The sequence below is a fragment of the Anser brachyrhynchus genome, assembly GCF_964034855.1.
Source record: "Anser brachyrhynchus genome assembly, chromosome: 1".
Taxonomy (NCBI): domain Eukaryota; kingdom Metazoa; phylum Chordata; class Aves; order Anseriformes; family Anatidae; genus Anser; species Anser brachyrhynchus.
This window is the reverse complement of record NC_137694.1, coordinates 43,951,046-43,967,958: the sequence shown is the minus strand read 5'-3', so window position 1 is coordinate 43,967,958 and position 16,913 is coordinate 43,951,046. Positions and strand designations below refer to the sequence as shown.

The window sequence follows — 16,913 nt, the reverse complement described above, 5'->3', positions numbered from 1 at the left end:
CCTAGGGGCACAGTGCTGCCATTCATCTGGGCAAACATTTCTCCTCCTGTAACCTCAAGGATCGACCTGGCTTTTTTTCCAACAGCCAAATCAGGATGCACGGAGAGTGTACGGATACTTATCCTATAGAGGGGACTTCAGAAGTTGACAGGTACGTTGCACAGGGGTTGTCTCTGGCTGAACTTACACTTTAGACTTATAGTTTAAACTTATACCTAGTAGGTCTGGGGGCTTGCAGGAAGGGAACTTCAAACATTTCCTGACTGAATTATTTCAAACAGTTCTGTTTCCTACCTCCTGTCCTGTGGAGCTTCCCTGTGGAGTCACAGGGTCAGTCAATCCCCTGTGATCAAATTCAGCTCTGAAGTATAAGGCACACCTTAAATGCATGTGAAAGGAAAAGAAATTGGAAAGAACAGTATAAACAGTGTAATAGATCCTAGACTTCAGGGGCTCCCTCTCCGTGCTCCTTTGTTTTGAGGAGAAAGGCTGACTTAAATGCAGATTTTATACTGAAATGTTGAGCTCAAATTAAAAAAAAAAAAAAGAAAAAAGGTATCCTCAGTTAAAGGCTGTAAATCAAGTGATTTAGCTGAAAACCAAGCCATTCAAGTAAACAAATCCAAAATCCATTTCAGCAGGAATGGGGAAGTCCTGGGAGAGAGGTGCAGGACAGCCCCTTGCAGAGATCACGTAGATGTGGATCAGCATAAAGTGATGCATAGGCTTCCCCTGATGCTGCCTTGCTGTGGGAAGGAGCTTGCTGTCTGCTCTACCTGTATCTGAGCTGCAGAAGCACCTGAACCTGGGATTGCCTTTGCGATAGTAGTTGATGTTTGGGGTTCTCATCGGGAAACGGGGCACAGAGCGGGTTAGAAATTAAAATCACCTTGAGAACATATTGCTTTGTTCTTCTCTATTAAAAACAAAAACAACACATACCGTACGAAGTTGATTTCAGCACACCAGCCACCTGCATTTGTTGTTCCCCACACTATAGTTCTGGGTTTTGTTTCTTTTCCGGGAGATCTCCCTTTATCCTGCCCACTTCATCCAGCCCTAACGATTGCTCAAATCCTCCATCTATTTTTAGGAAACCCTGGCCTGTACAGTCCCCTGAACTGTGCTAGGCACCATGTGGGAGAGGGCTAGCTCATTTCTGCCAAAACTGCATCCAGGAATGTGCTGTGCCATCATGTGCCCTGGAGCCTGTACCCTGGCTCTGATCTATTCACTAGCATGGATGTAGCCGTGGAGTATCTGCTCATGAGGCTGGCTGTCTTTTATAAGGTACCTCTTTAGAGTATGTGATCTTTTTTTCCCCTTCATTTTAAGAATTTCCTTTCCTTTTTTTCCACAGAGAAATATTAAATGGCTCACGGCAAAAATCAGCCTGTGGAAACATGACTTCAGGGACAGAGGCCTTACATCTCAATATGACAGAAAGGCTGGAGAAGGTGGAAAAAGACCTTAGGTGAGTCTGGCAAGCAGAAAATATCTTCTATATCCTCATTCTGGTGGTCCAGAGTTATGGACCCCTGCAGTTCCACCATTGTCCTTCATGTTCCCAGCTTCTATGGCAAGGGGTGTTAGGACAATAATCACCTCTTTGGCTGGAAGGGAAACTTGAGGACTTTTTACAGAGATAAAAGCAGATCCACGTGGACTGTTACCTACCCTAAGACCATAGTCCAGCTTGTTGAGGCTGGCAGTGCCACCAAGAAAAATACAACACAGCTAGTTCCTGGCCTAGTGCCATCCCCTGCACAGCCCAGCTGTTAACCCTAAAATGTTAATGTCTGTGTCCTAAAATTAACCACAGATTAACCATAAAAGGAAGGAAAGCAAACAAGCAAGCAAGAAAAGGTTTCTTTTGACAGTACAGTTTTGGGCACAAGTTTTCATGGTGCCCATATGTGTCCTGGGTTTCTTCTTTCAAAAGAGTGTTCGATTCCCTCAACTACCCACCGCACCTTCAGTAGCAGAAGCAAAGGACCCGCAGGCCAAGGCAGACTCTAGCATTGCTGACAGCTACTTGGGAATATTACTGTACAGGTTTGTGCAGGGGTGTCTGGGAACCATGTACTTGGTGTTTACATAGCAATGCTCACACAGGAAGAAGCCCACTTCCTCCACAGCCTTTGGTGCTGGAGCCAGGGAAGGCATAGCCCTTCCTCATACCTCTGAGGGAGCTCTCTGTGGGACAGAAACCCAGCGGAGGATTTGACCACATTCCTCTTTTGGCAACAAAAGGCCTGGGTATGGCCCGGCAGACCAGGCCTCCTTCTTGACAGAGACCTGCAAGCAAGTCCTTTGAGCATGCCTCAACAAGAATAACTGTGCTAAGCCTGAAAAATGTGATGCAAGAGGCCACCTGTAGCTGCGGGTTGGAGAGCTGGTGGATACTGTTGGGACCCTGTTCCCTCTTCCTCCTACCACAACTGTCTGGTGTGCTTGCTCTCCCTAGCTCCCTCACCTTTCCAGCCTTCTCACTTTATTTCTCTATCAGTTCTGCAAAATCTGTTCCTCCCTAACCTGCAGATGTCTTTTGTCACACCTTTTCCTTCTGTACTCAGTCTGGCAGGAGTGTGCCATGTGAGAAAGCACAGGGCTAACACTGGGATCTGACAAGGAGTGGTGAGAGTTCCCAGAGAAGAAACATCAATGTCCTGTCTGCAACCTTCTGAAAGTTCACCTGTTTTAGGGATACTGTCTCTGGATGATTTCCCTAAACTTGAGACACGCTGAAAATGTTGAGCTAATAGTGCTTTCCCCGGGACTGGTATGGGCTCTCCATGCTTCCAAGTCCTTGCCGAGCCCTGCTTACAAAGGAAGTAGGATCACTGCAGTCATTTTGCGGGTTCTTTACCCGCTGGTGACTGGCACTAATGCCCTACGGAGAGCAGTCACTTCTCTGCCCTAAAAAACAATGAGGGCCCTGATGATCAACTGCATCTGGTGTATGCTAGTACAGGTTGGACAGGAGATTACGAACAAGCCAAACACAAGGGTGACTCTGACTTGGCACCAACATTTGTGGGGACTATATTGTGAAGCCAAAGCCAGCTTACGGACGCTGTTTAATCTGCATCATATAGCACGCAGCTTTTACACTTTGAGTGTATTTTATTTGTGGTGTTAGCTCTGCCCTGTCCTTATGCTCAGAAAATCACAAACCACCTACCTGGCAAAGCACGGTCTTCAGAAGATTTTGTCCATAGTGTTTTTTTTATTATTATTTTTTAACCTAAAAGCTGACCAGAAACTGGAGGGAGGAAGTTTAGCTTATGCATTTCATAGGTCTTTAATGGACATTTTATTACTGACTGTAATGTGTCTTGTCATTTCTTTCCTCCCCAATAGACTAATGGAGAGAAAGTGTACAGCTTGGTGTGACGATTTTGAGTCTCGCCTACGACTTCTGGAGAACTGCAACAGGTACCATGATTCTTTATTTTAAGAATATATACGAGGGTAAAATCATATGTGTTTCTGCGACTGTCACTAAAACATACTCAAACCTTGATTATCAGAACTGTTCTGCAGGGCAGACCAAACTTTCGTTCTCCTATTTGGTTCCATTTTCATGGATAGGCATGAGATCCCAGACAGGTTTGTCTTGGAGTGCAGCTCAGGGTACAGGGTACATTACAGGAAATCAAGTCAGAGAGGGAAATTCAGGGAGTCAGAGAGGGAAGTTGACTGGTGGAAGCATATTCTACCCACCCTGAGACAGACTCACAAGCCGGCCGCCACACAAGAAACAAAGGCTCCCCTATCCCACCATGCAGCCACTACACAACAGACAAAGTTTCCCCCATCCACCAGGCAGTAGGAGGGGACCTCGGTCAAGGGGGGCAATGGAAGCAGGTTTCTGCTCGGGGTGGTAGGAGAGCCCTCTCCCTGCCCACCTCACCTTCCTGACTAGCCTTACGTAACAGGTATGAGGCTCTAGAACTTGACAGTCAAAACAGCGATGTAGACGAAAGCCCATCCCGGTTGGAAGGGGTGCCTAAGGCAAGGCAATGTACACCCTGCATCACTACATCTTCTATCAAGAAAGAAAGAAGGGTTATTGTCATGGGGGACTCCCTTCTGAAAGGGACAGAGGGCCCAATTTGCCAGCCAGGATGACGACACCTTTGAATTATTCTTTGAGGAACTAAGAAATACCTCAAGATCAACTGCCCATGTCCTTATGGGTGAATTGAACTTGCCAAATGTCAACTGGGATTACCACACGTTCGACACGAGCAGGTCCAGAACGTTCCTAAAGCACCTCAATGTTAACTTCTTGGTGCAGGTGCTAAGGGAGCCAACTAGGAATAGTGCCCTCCTAGATCTGTTGTGGGAGAACAGAGAGGGTCTGGTGGGGGACTTGGCAATTGGTGGCTGTCTTGGTCATAGTGACCACGAAGCTATTGAGTTTAAAATTTTTGGTGACGGGAGGAAAACTGCCACCAAAACTTCAGCCCTGGATATGGGGAGAGCAGAATTCAGGCTGCTCGGGAAAGTAGTTAGCAAGGTCTCCTGAGAAACTGCTTTTGAAGGCATCGGCGTCCATCAGTGCTAGTCAGTCTTTAAGCACTGGCTCCTAAAAGCACAGGATGAGGCAATTCCAAAATATCGGAAGTAAAGCAGGCAGGGCAGAAGGCCAGCTTGGCTGACCAGGGATCTTCTTCTGGAGCTTAGGCATAAAAAGAAAGTGTATGGCTGCTGGAAGGAGGGTCAGGCTACATGGAAGGACTCCAGGGATGCTGTTCGTGTTTGTAGGGAGAAAATTTGTGTGGCCAAAGCCCAGTTAGAGTTGAAGCTGGCCAGGTCTGTGGGAGAGAATAAAAAGGGCTTTTTTAAATAAGTGAATAGAAAAAGGAGGACCAGAGAAAACACAGGTCCGCTACTTGATGGGGATGGTCACCTCACAGACAAGGACATAGGCAAAGCAGAGACGTTTAATGTTTTCTTTGTCTTCAATGTCGATGATGGGCTTTGGGACCCCGGGTGCCCTGAGCTGGAGGACCGTGACGGTGGGAATTATAAACTCCCAACTGACCCTGAATGTGTGCAGAATTTTCTGCTCCACCTGGATCCATACAAGTCCGTGGGTCCGGGTGGGATTCATCCCAAGGTGCTTAGAGAGCTGGCTGACATCATCACGGCACCTCTCTCAATTATTTTTCAATGGTCTTGGGAATTTGGAGAGGTCCCAGTTGACTGGAAGCTGGCAAATGTTGTGCCAATTTTCAAGAAGGACAAGAAAGAGGACCCTGGCAACTATAGGCCTGTCAGTCTCACGTCAGTGCCTGGTAAAATTATGGAGAAGATTATCCTTGAAGCTATTGAAGTACACCTGGGGGACAATGCAGTTCACAAGGGGTAGGTCCTGTTTGACAAATTTAATTTCCTTTTATGATAAGATCACCCATCTAGTCGATCAAGGGAAACCAGCTGATGTGATCATTTTGAATTTCAGTAAAGCTTTTGACACAGTTTCCCATAGGATCCCACTGGACAAATTGTCCAGCATACAGCTAGACAAAAACATCACATGACGGGTGAGCAATTGGCTGACAGGCAGGGCTCAAAGGGTTGTAAATGGGGCCGCATCAGGCTGGTGGACAGTCACTAGTGGGGTCCCCCAAGGCTCCATTTCAGGGCCAGTCCTCTTCAATGTTTTTATGAACGATTTGGATGTAGGACTAGAAGGTGTTTTGAGCAAATTTGCCAATAACACTAAACTTGGAGGAGGAGCTGACTCTGTTGAGGGTTGAAAGGCCTTGCAGAAAGATCTGGACAGATTGGAGAGCTGGGCAATCACCAACCGCATGAAGTTTAACAAGAGCAAGTGCCAGGTCCTGCACCTGAGACGGGGCAACCCTGGCTATACGTACAGACTGGGCGACGAGACGCTGGAGAGCAGCCCCGCAGAGAGGGATCTGGGGGTTGTGATTGATAGCAAGCTGAATATGAGCCAGCAGTGTGCCCTGGCAGCGAGGAGGGCCAACCGTACCCTGGGATGCATCAAGCAGAGCATTGCTAGTCGGTCGAGGGAAGGGATTGTCCTGCTCTACTCTGCGCCTCTGTGCAGCCTCACCTTGAGTACTATGTGCAGTTCTGAGCACCATAGTACAAAAAGGACATGAAACTGTTGGAGAGCGTCCAGAGGAGGGCTACTAGGATGGTGAAGGGCCTAGAGGGGAAAATGTATGAGGAGCGGCTGACGTCATTTGGCCTGTTCAGCCTGGAAAAGAGGAGGCCGAGGGGAGACCTCATCACGGTCTACTGCTTCCTGACAAGGGGTACTGGAGGGGCAGGCACCGATCTATTCTCTTTAGTGACCAGCTATAGGACCCGTGGGAATGGTGTCAAGCTGCGACAGGGGAGGTTCAGGCTGGATATCAGGAAGAGGTTCTTCACTGAGAGGGTGGTCGCACACTGGAACAGGCTGCCACTGAATGTAGTCACAGCACCGAGCCTGTTAGAATTTAAGAAGCATTTGGACTGTGCACTTAGTCATATGGTCTGAATTTTTGGATAGACCTGTGTGGTGCCAGGAGTTGGACTCAATGACCCTTATGGGTCCCTTCCAGCTTGGGATATTCTATGATTCTGTCATCTTGTAACATAAACTTTCATTTCTATGCAAATACTTTTATGAATAGGTAATGGCTCCTTTAAATGGCTCCTTTAAATGGCTCCTTGGGCATTGCCCAAGATAAGGGCATCCAGCCCAACAAAGAAAGGAGCGGTGGTAAAAGCAGCTCTGAAGACATTTGGAGTAGATGTGCAGTCAGTCATGTTTTTTGTTTGTTTGTTTGTTTGTTTGTGAAAACTGCCCTTGTGAGCTAGACTCAAATAATGACCAAGCTGAGTCACTTGTGTGTGAGTCTCGGTCCAGGGTCTGGGAATTGTTGCCTTACATCATCAACCCAAATCTCAAACCTGAGTCACTCCTGAAGAAAGCTCTATGGTTTCAGAAAGTCTGACTGTTTCTCCTGCTTGCCTGTCCTCATTATCAGGCTATCCATAACTGATCATATGCAAATCCTTAATGACTCTATTGATACTCCAAACAAGATCAGAAACTTTAAAATACTACAACTTGTCTTCACTGAAATCCCAATAGGAAAGCCTCTTCTCCACAAAGCTGTGTATAGTTTAGGAAGGGTTTGGAAAAAACAAAACGAAACAAAACACTTCTATGGTGTGAGTATGCAATAGACCAAATATCTAGGTCATCATGTAGAAAGGGCTTTTTTAAGCTCTAGCAGTATCACCTAAAGAATAGGCATTGGAGATGGGGGAATTTCACCCACTGGAGAGAGACCGCAATTACCCAGATATCTGTGGAGAAAGGAATCCAGGAGGACAGAAACTCTCTGAAGAGTTTGGGATGTTTGGTGGTAATATTTTGATGTTAAAAATAAAGAAAACTAGAGAAAAGATGAGTGTAGATACTAACCAGTGGAGAATACTTTTGTTTTTTTTTTCAAGTCCGTTGTCTTTCTCTTGTCTCACCTCTGATCCCCACGACCCCACCTCTCTTTCTTCTGTTGTAGATAGCTCTGCCCTTGCTTTGAGTATAAATCCTAGGTGGGGGCTTCTAGGTGAGGTTGTTAAGCTGGTTATGTGAAATCCTTCCTCAGTGCTCTATGCCCTCCCACCTCACAGCATTTTTGCTGAAATTTTGGTAATTCCACAGGGGCAAGTCCGCTGTTATCCAATATCCAAATACAAATGAAGAGATCTCATGAAATAAATCTGTTTCAGAGCATTTCCTGGAAGGGTCACCCAAAAAGAGCCTGAGGACAAAGAAGAAAATCGGAAGATGAAAGAGAAGATCAAACAACTAAAGGCACGGTAACGTATATATTCAGATTTCTGATGCAGTGTGTGTTTTTACACTGAAAAGCCACACACTTCTTGCTTTCTCCAGTCCTTAGAGACTCTTTTTTTCTGAGCAGGCAGCCTAGGCACCTTCTCCCCAGACCTTTGGCCTGTCAGCATCTCTTTATAACTGATTCCTGGAAGATGGATTGGGTTGTTCTAGAAAGGGAAGGAAACGTTCCCAGGGTGAACGTGTCAATGAAAAGAATCAGCCTACAAAGACATAGTCCAAATACTGCTCTTTGATCACATTCCACTGTGACCATGCAAAATTGAGACATGAAAGTCCTATTTCCCACACAAAAGCTGCTTACCAGCTAGTATGGTATAGCTGGGAATTGCATTGTAGAAAATATGATATTCCTGAAATAGATTAATAAAAATAGTTATGCTTATTCATTTTTTCATCTTGTCTTAGCTAACCTTTTGAATATCCTTCTTGCTCTAGAAACCATGAGCTCTTGTCTAAATTGATGAGCATGCACAAGCAATCAGAGAACATGAATGACCCTTCACGCTTGTCTGCTGTGCTGCATTCGTATGAGATGGTTAGGCTACATGACTGGGAAAAATGCAGGAAATCCTCAACGAATATGACATATACAAATGGCAGAAGCATAATTAAGGTTTGTTCATGTCCGTTTTATCAATCTGAATCTTATCAAATTGATGTGCTATAGCCAGTACAGGAGGCTTTGAGTATTTAGTACTTCTATATCAGACAGGATTGGGTACTATGTTACTGTCTGTTATTTTCCAGTCCAGCAGGGCCCGTATAATGATGTAGAGAGCAAACTGACAGAGACTTGCTTCCTCCTGCCTTTCAAAAGGGCACGTTCAAACCCCAGTCCCATTTCTCACCCGTATTAAGCACAAGTGGGAAATCAGTCTATTTTTCTTATGGTTAATGCTTTAACTACTAGATAGGACATCCCATTCTGATGTCTGACTCTTTGTTCTGATTCTGAGATGATCTAAAAGAAAATGGTAAACCTTAAAGGACAAAACTGAGATGAAACCATTATTACCATTGATTGCAATGGCAGGGCCCTACAGATGCTGAAGAATGGGCTTCAATATGCAGACAGCTCATTGAAACAGTTTATTTCCCAAGTATTAAAGACATATTTCAGTCAGTTAGGGACCCTGCAATTTATTCTAATGCTGATGTGTTTTCAGCCCATGCTTTTCACACCATGCTTTCTGTTTCGCTGTGATTCCTGCTCTGATCAGCTGTTGTCTTTCTATTGTAGAAGCTGTTTGATGCCTGTGAGGAATATATAGAGAAGAGAAAAAATGACATATTTAACGTCCTTGACATTTCATCTTCGAATTACGCTTACGAATCTCAGGAATTTGCCAACTGCAAACAAGTACTTATTGTCTCTGTGTAACTGGGACCAGGCGGTGGAATAACGGGGCTATCTGTGCCTGCCATTCATTTAGAGCTTAGTTTCTGCTAGGGACACTGTTAAAGTATTCCGGTGATGACAGTGAGGATAAGTCATGAGCTGAGAGGGATGGGGGAGTGGAAAGTCGAGCTTCAGCAACCCTTCTGTGTCCCACAGACATATGCTGCATGTCTGAATTGTGTGGCTGGCTGAGGCACATAAGCAAGTGCAGAAGACATTTCCCAGATGCATATTGCTTTTATAGGACCTTCCTCCAAAGCTTGAAACTGGAAGTTTCTCCATTGCTGATTGACATGATCTGAGAAACACAATTTTCTAGCACTCAGGGGCTGCACTGCTGGCATCACACGCTAAGTCCGCTTTGTGCTGTCTTTGGTTTGTAGGAGCTGATGCCAATTGTAACGGAACTCTTAAGAAATGCCTATTGCCAACGTTACTCAGACTTTAACAAAATCATTACTGAGGTAAGTAAAGACACAGCCCAGAAACAGGGGCAAAGATTCAGTTTTCTGGTTATGTCTGCGCAGTTTGGTACAAAACAGGACAGGTCTTTCTTCTGCTTGGAGTTATTTTCCACTTGTAGAGAGGGTCTTCTAGCCCGTATACTCCCATATATTCCCCCAGGCATGCACAGAGATACATGTAACCTCCCCAAAACTGCATCAGGAGCAGTGAGGAATGGCAGGAGAGGCAGGGCGGTGCCCTCCCTAACAAGGGTGCAGTCCTACCAGGTGAGCAGAGCAGGACTGGTGATGGTGATCAGGGTCAGTCACAGAGTAGCGATCACCAGGCAAGCCCACAGTGATGGGGCAAGATGAGCTGAGAATTCAGTCCGTGGGTCAGAAGAAACGGTACAAGGCTGGACACAGGCATCCCAACATCATAGCTCAGGCAAGCACCCACCCGAGCTTGAAACAACCACTGGACTGAGGGGCAGAGGCTATGTGGGTAGAGGCACCAGCTGAGGCTTCTCATAACTTTCTACATCACTCTTTCTGCCAGCATTGTTGTTTTCATAGCAGTCTGATCCAAGGTTTTACAGCTATGCTATATCAGAGCAGACCCTGAACACAAGCAGTCAAGCCCTTGGGGATGCAAGGGAAAGCTTGCAGAAGCTGTTGGTGTGCTCTGAGACCCCTTGCTATACAAATGGACTATAGACTAGTGGTTTTTTTCCAGGAGATATGTACATAGAAAGCTTCCAGAGAGCAGCTTCCTCCTTTTGCAGCTAGCTAGGCCTTTTCAAAAGCTTAGCCTTGTCAAGGTCTTTGCAGAACTCTGTTGAATATGAGGAAATACAGACAGCTGCTGAATGCTGGAATGGTCCAGCAGCCAGGACTTAGTAAATAAAAGATCCTTTAAGGTGACCCTGGGACCCGTGCCTGTCCCACTTGAACAATACCAGCTTTCACAAATCAAATTCTTCAATGCTCAGATCATGCGGAGCATCTGCACAGAATGAGAATAGAGGGAGGCAATGTATGCTAATCAAAGTAACACTATAAAGCTTTCAAAACTGTTCTCATCTGATTTTCAGCAAGCCAGTGTTACTCTGGAAAATGATGATCAAAAACAGTTCGCACTGCGGTGCTGCAGAGTTTATTGTCTGATGCTTCTTCAGGAGTCACCAGTTAAAGCTGTCTGGCACCCACAGGAAATCCTTCCTCAACATGTAGAGCATGTGGACAAGAAAGCCTTTGAGCACTGGAAGAAAACAGGGCTTCTGTGGCCCGTACTGAAATCTGGGGAAGAAGTTATCGTGAAAGGTGTAGTCTGTGATTTAAAGTAACATGACTTTTGAGTCAAGATACACACTTAAATGGCTATAAGAAGATGAAACAGCTGCTGTGCAATATGTAGCTTTTCTTTCTCACATGAACACTCTACTTTCCATACCTAGTTAAATGTGCATGGCTTGGGATGCTTAGGATAAACTGCTATTCACAAGCAACTACTAAAAATAGAAGATGTTTGTTTTGGTGGCATGCATACATTTGATGTAATTTTTGTTGTCACTGTCTAAACAGCACTTGTTTGAAGAGAGAATCTGTGTTTGTAGCCTACCTTATCTGTTCTTCATAGGTGCTTATGACCTTGTCAGATAACACTGGGGCTCTCAGCCACACTGTGGAGGCACCTGCCTCCTCACCAACTGTGGGCTCTTACTCTTAGCAGCTCTGAACTGCACTTTGACAATGGTATCACTACCCTCCCGTGTCTACACCCAGTGCACAAACTGCAGGCTCTTGCTTTTTGCTAATGAAAAAGCAGCGAGGATAAAGATGACCTGCTGGGAAAAAGGTCTCTCTCTAGAGTAAAAATGTGCTTAGCTGAGAAAGAGGGCAAGGAACTAAAAAATAAACAAACTAGAGCTCTCAGAGGCTACAGACTCTCACAAGACACGTGTTCATAGGTATATAGACACAGACACAAAAGCCCACTCCTGCATACCAAAAGGTTACTTGTGTCCACACAAATGCTGCCTGCCTGCTAGTACTCAGCTGCTTTCCTTTGTCTATATGATTTACTGCTCCATGGCCCTTCACCTAGATACTCTCCACAGCTCTAAAAGTTTTCTTAAAGTTGCATTTCACAGTGTAAAGGAATGAAAAGAGGCAAATGTCTGTTTATGAATGTGTGTGATGAAATTTTCAGTGAGAATCTTGACATGTGACAAATAAAAAAGACTGGAAAACCTGCTGTGTGCCCTCCAAGACCTTTCCTCCATTTCTGCTTTCTAGTCCAGCAATTTTTGTTAGTTTTCTCAGTTGCAGAAACTCTCTGGCATTTTGTCAAGGGGCCCAGGAAGAAAAGTAAATTTCTCTGCAGCTCTCTGCTGTAAGCAATTTTCACTGCTTCTCTCAGGATTCCGGCATTCTGTGAGCATGTTGCAGGTCACAGAACCTGACAGCATGAGCTGGGATCCAGGGATGATCTGAAAACCTGGCTTTCAGAAAAACACGGTATTCTGAGAAACTGTTTGTAAAAGACCTTTAATAGAAATATTTATTATGAAATAGAGCAGCTGAATTAAAATTACATATACACCCTATTTCCTACAAATTTAGGAAAAAAAGAAAGAACCACAATAGTAAGCTTTACATTCCTCTTAAGGTGTTGCAGATGAAGGTGGGCAGTACATTAACACTTGATTTTGTCCAGGCTTTAGAAGGTAAATGACAAGAAAGTTGTCCTGTATCAGCAAGTATGACATTCAGCATGACCCTGAGCCAAATACCATGATTTTGTATGTGTAATAGTACAAGCTCTTATGCTCCATTTGTTGTCTGCTTATGAATTTTATTAGCCTAATTTTTAGGACCCTGTGGCTCCCTGAGTCAGTCTGGTGCTGTTCTGTGGATCAACTTTCTCTCTGAAGCTCACTGCTTCTACAGTTCTCATACATGGCCCTTTCCTTTGACTTTTTTCTTTCCTTAACATTTTTTTTTCGTCTTTAGGCTGAAACATTCAAATTACAAAGCTTTATATTTCAAAGGCTGATTCAAAAGCCTCCAGAAGGCTACAAGCACTGTTGCATTCTTTCTAGCAGGCTTCACACACGCTCGCTAGTCTCTCTTAACAGCAGGAGTAGTCTTTTTGCTCTGTTTGTACAGCATCTAGCAGAGTCTAGCAGATCTGGACTCTGAGTACTGCTGAAATACCTCTCCCTGTTACATATGCTCAGCCCATCTCAAAAGATCAACAATTTCCCCCTCCCTGCAAAAGGTTTCATTTGGCCTAGAGTGCAGTAGCCAAGGCTGCTTTCTTCCTGCCCAGATAAAGGATTTTTAACATTCACTACAGACCAGGTACCTCCTGTGTCTCTGTGTGTGAAATTTTCCTACTGCCAGACACTCGTATCTCCTGGTGCAAAGGACAACATCCAGCCTGTAATTCAAATTGACCTCTTTTCCCAAATCTTGACATTACATTTGAGAGTGGAAGGGGGAAGAGAAGGGTTAACAACTGTGTCTGCTGCTGTGCTGTCTTGAGACAGCATATAGCTTCTGACCAAGAATGTCAGCATATTCCCTGAAGAGGAATAGGGTGAGTCCCATCTCTTTCCATTTCATAATAGCATGAATAGCGTGAAATAACCTAGTGTTGTCTTCCCTTCCTACTTTGGCTCTATACTATCATTAAGAGGCGTGGCGAAATGTTACTGCTACCTGAAGGGAAATGTTTTTCTACCATAGCTTCTTCCACCCTGTGCCTCGTGGGGACAAACAGATTCTTCCATGGTCTGACTGAGAAGTGTTTTCTATTCCCCACCATCTCCTCCCCTCCCTTTTCATCAGTCACCACAATCATGTAAAAGCTTTCCCTCACTTGGTCTCTTTTGCTATCTAAGCCAAGCTGAGACAGTTCTGATCTAGACTCTGTAGAAATTTCAGTGGAAACCCTGAGACCCTATCCCTACTCATAGATCCATCCAGGCTGGTGGAAGTTAAGTCTGCCCATACCTGTATACCTTATGTCTCTCAGATGGATGGCAAAGGATGAGAGTCTAAGTTTGCTCATCCCTGCCAGAGACATTATGTTCTGCAAGACAAAAGCTCCATACAGATGAATTCACACAGCCAAGGGGGTTAGATCCTTGGCCTAGCATCAGGAAAATATTATTCCGTTTTTACACTATCATCCCAACAGTGATGCAGGATTATTCCTGGAGCTGAGGCACAATGGCTTTTTTTCAGCTCTGTGGGATGTAACTGGTTGCCATCTCAATCCCTCAGACTTTGGTGGGAGATCTGCCTGTCTGCTCCCACCAATGACCCAGCCTAGGTGTTCTCTTCCTTTCTGCTCTCCCTGCTGTCCTGAGAGGGAGGAAGAGCCTGTTCCCAGCAAAATTTCAATGTAAATAAAAATTAATATCATTCATATCCTGCCAGAAATATTATTCAAAACATCAGCAGTCTACTCAATGCTCCACTTGACCAAGAAAATAGTTTTGCTGTATCCTCACTGAAGCAAAAGAGGTAAAGGTTAGCCCATACTACTGGGACATAATGTTGAATAACAACATAACTAGTGCAGCAGACTGAAGCCTTCCCCAGTTTCAGGGGTCTTCATAAGAGGTGTCTCTTCAGGCTATTGTATGGACCTTGTTATTCAGCTTGCATGCCAGTGACCTGCAAGGCCTGCTGGGACAGGTAAATGAAAAGCATCCTGCTTCTGTCTTCTCCTGCCTCTCCTGCACAAGCCCGTCACTATTCTGACTCAGAGAATCTCTGATCCTGCTCTGTACTTCCCATGCTCTGAAGCAGCAACATCCCATAACTCCAATGATCCTCAGTGCTTCTGGTCTTACACTGCATTAGCTAAGTAACTGGGAAGAAACACAGCCCATCAAGCACAGTATAGCCAGCCGGTCGAGGGAAGGGATTGCCTCAAGTACTGAGTGCAGTTTTGGGCACCACAGTATAAGAAGGACATAAAACTATCAGAGAGTGACCAAAGGAGAAAAACAAAGATGGTGAAGGGCCTAGAGGGCAAGGCATAAGAGGAGCAGCTGAGGTCCCTTGGTTTGTTCAGCCCAGAGCAGAGCAGGCTGAGGGGAGGCCTCATGGCGGCCTGCAGCTCCCTCACGAGGGGAGCGGAGGGGCAGGCGCTGAGCTCTGCTCTCTGGGGACAGCGACAGGACCCGAGGGAACGGCATGGAGCTGGGACAGGGGAGGGTCAGGCTGGGGGTTAGGGAAAGGTTCTGCACCCAGAGGGTGGTCGGGCACTGGGACGGGCTCCCCAGGGCAGTGGTCATGGCACCGAGCCTGACGGAGCTCAAGAAGCATTTGGACAACGCTCTCAGATGTATAATTTGATTTTTGGGTTGCCCTGCATGGAGCCAGGAATTGGTCCCAATGATCCTTGTGGGTCCCTTTCAACTCGAGATAGTCTGTGATTCTATGATGTCTGAGGTCTCATAACCTTGTGCATAGCTGCCATCTATTGCTCCCTAACCCAAGGAGACACAGTTTCTGTAAGGCAGTATATTTTCCATCAGAGGAAAACTATGCCAGTAGTTATAATCCACAGAAGTCTGCTTAGCTGTTTGCTGTGGTTCGGCCTTTCCCTCTCTGTGTGACTCCTTTCTATTTATTTCACACATGCAGTGAGCTTTGGTAAGAGAACAGACAGGGCAGTGAGCCACGGCTCCTCTTCAGATGCGTTAGACATGTTTGCAGTGTCTTATCATGCTGAGTACATTCAAATAAAAAGCAATTGGTGATCAGTTTGATGTTCTGGGGCGTAAAGGACAAAGTCACAATAAATTCTGCAGAAGAGATTGGAGGTCTAAAAAACAAGTTACACTGTCTTGTCTTTTTCCATTAGTCTAGGCATCTAGGTATTGATCCCATTATTCTCAACACTGAAGGACTGACTTCTGACAGCTTGGCAGCCCTGGAGGTGTATGTAAGATGGGACAAAGCCACCCTGGGACATCACTCACAGATTGTCTCACATTCTGGACCTTGATATGACTTACAACAGGAATGCCCCATGCACTCCATAAAATAACAGCAAGGGTACAGAAGAGAGCAGGCTAAAGGATGTGCACAGTGCGAGGGCAGTCAGCACTTGGGATTTGTCTCTTGTCACTCAGTCTCTTACTTTCTGATAGCTGGAAAGGACCAGGCTTCGTTGGTTCAGACAGGTGGAGAGAGAAAGTGAAAGGAGATGTTTGGCTCTGAGCAAGTCCTCCAACCCATTACAAGAAAGTGGTGGGGCCAGAATCCAGGAGGCTCAGCTCTTGGAAGAAGGAACAAGAAAGCTTTGGGACTATCCAGCGGGCCCCATTTAGATCATTGGAAGTACCTGGTCAATGCTATTAGTGCAGATACTGGGTGAGGTCCCTGGGACATATTTCAGTCATGTGGTTTTGCCTACTGACTCATGTCCCTAGGGGCACCGCACAGCTCTCATTATTTATTTTTTAAGGACTAAAACAGTGGACAGTTTTTATTTCCATATGCATGGAAACCACTACACCACTAGCTTTTAGTTTTGAGTGATTACTTGATTTAGGATGCCCCTGACACACACTGGCAAGGCAGAGGCAACAGTGGAACAGAGGAACTGAAGAGGACCAAAGCTCCTCTTTTAAGACTGATTTGGATTACATTCTTGACCACATACTCTGAAGGTAGTCATGAAGATCAGGAACCGATTTTCCTAAACATTTCTAACATGCTAAACAGCTTATTGCTTGATTCCTTCCATTTATTTTCACTTCAGTTGTGAATCAAGGCTGTGCTTTCAAGGCTGGGATATATGTCCACATCAGTAATGGAGTTTAATATTAATAAAAATATAGACTTTGAGGAGGAAAAAATCAGCTGAAAGAAGAAAGACACCTTTGGTTGGCAACAGAGCTCTTTGTACTTAGCTAGAGGAGGACGGTGTTTGTGTGGTTAGTATACCTGATCATGTCTCTCTTTAATAAGGGAAGGCATGGCAGATTGGCGGGACTCTTCCTGCTTAGTGAGCAGCTACTGCAGGCATTGCCAGTGGGTTCTGGTTACTGGAAACAACTGACAAAAAGGGCACAAACGCCATAAAGTGAAAAAGCCCTGCAGTTACAGCCAGGGAACTATATAAAGTAAAAAAGTTCCCATC

At 45.2% G+C, this 16,913-nt stretch overlaps 1 protein-coding gene across 3 annotated transcripts; it reads left to right on the top strand.

Annotated features, from left to right (window-relative positions):
- Nucleotides 1–20: 20 nt before the first annotated feature.
- On the top strand, nt 21–12,018 carry LOC308198071 (uncharacterized protein). Of its 3 annotated transcripts, XM_080599653.1 has the most exons (8): nt 21–151; nt 1,361–1,474; nt 3,364–3,438; nt 7,771–7,860; nt 8,336–8,513; nt 9,141–9,260; nt 9,683–9,763; nt 10,837–12,018. In XM_080599653.1, the coding sequence occupies exons 1-8, from the start codon at nt 96–98 to the stop codon at nt 11,086–11,088; spliced, it is 966 nt and encodes a 321-aa protein (XP_080455779.1). In that variant the 5' UTR covers nt 21–95; the 3' UTR covers nt 11,089–12,018. The 3 variants fall into 3 exon arrangements, with proteins under 3 accessions (XP_080455779.1, XP_080455777.1, XP_080455778.1); XM_080599651.1 differs by lacking the exon at nt 10,837–12,018 and having other exon boundaries at nt 9,683–10,497; XM_080599652.1 differs by lacking the exons at nt 21–151; nt 10,837–12,018 and adding an exon at nt 1,185–1,290 and having other exon boundaries at nt 9,683–10,585.
- The last annotated feature ends 4,895 nt before the right edge of the window (nt 12,019–16,913 follow it).

What these genes read in the sequence shown, in the direction of transcription:
- LOC308198071 (XM_080599651.1), top strand. Translation starts at nt 96, where the DNA reads ATGCACGGAGAGTGTACGGATACTTATCCTATAGAGGGGACTTCAGAA. An exon ending in AAGGTGGAAAAAGACCTTAG is followed by an intron (nt 1,475 to 3,363) that starts GTGAGTCTGGCA and finishes CCTCCCCAATAG; the next exon opens with ACTAATGGAGAGAAAGTGTA. An exon ending in AATTTGCCAACTGCAAACAA is followed by an intron (nt 9,261 to 9,682) that starts GTACTTATTGTC and finishes TTTGGTTTGTAG; the next exon opens with GAGCTGATGCCAATTGTAAC.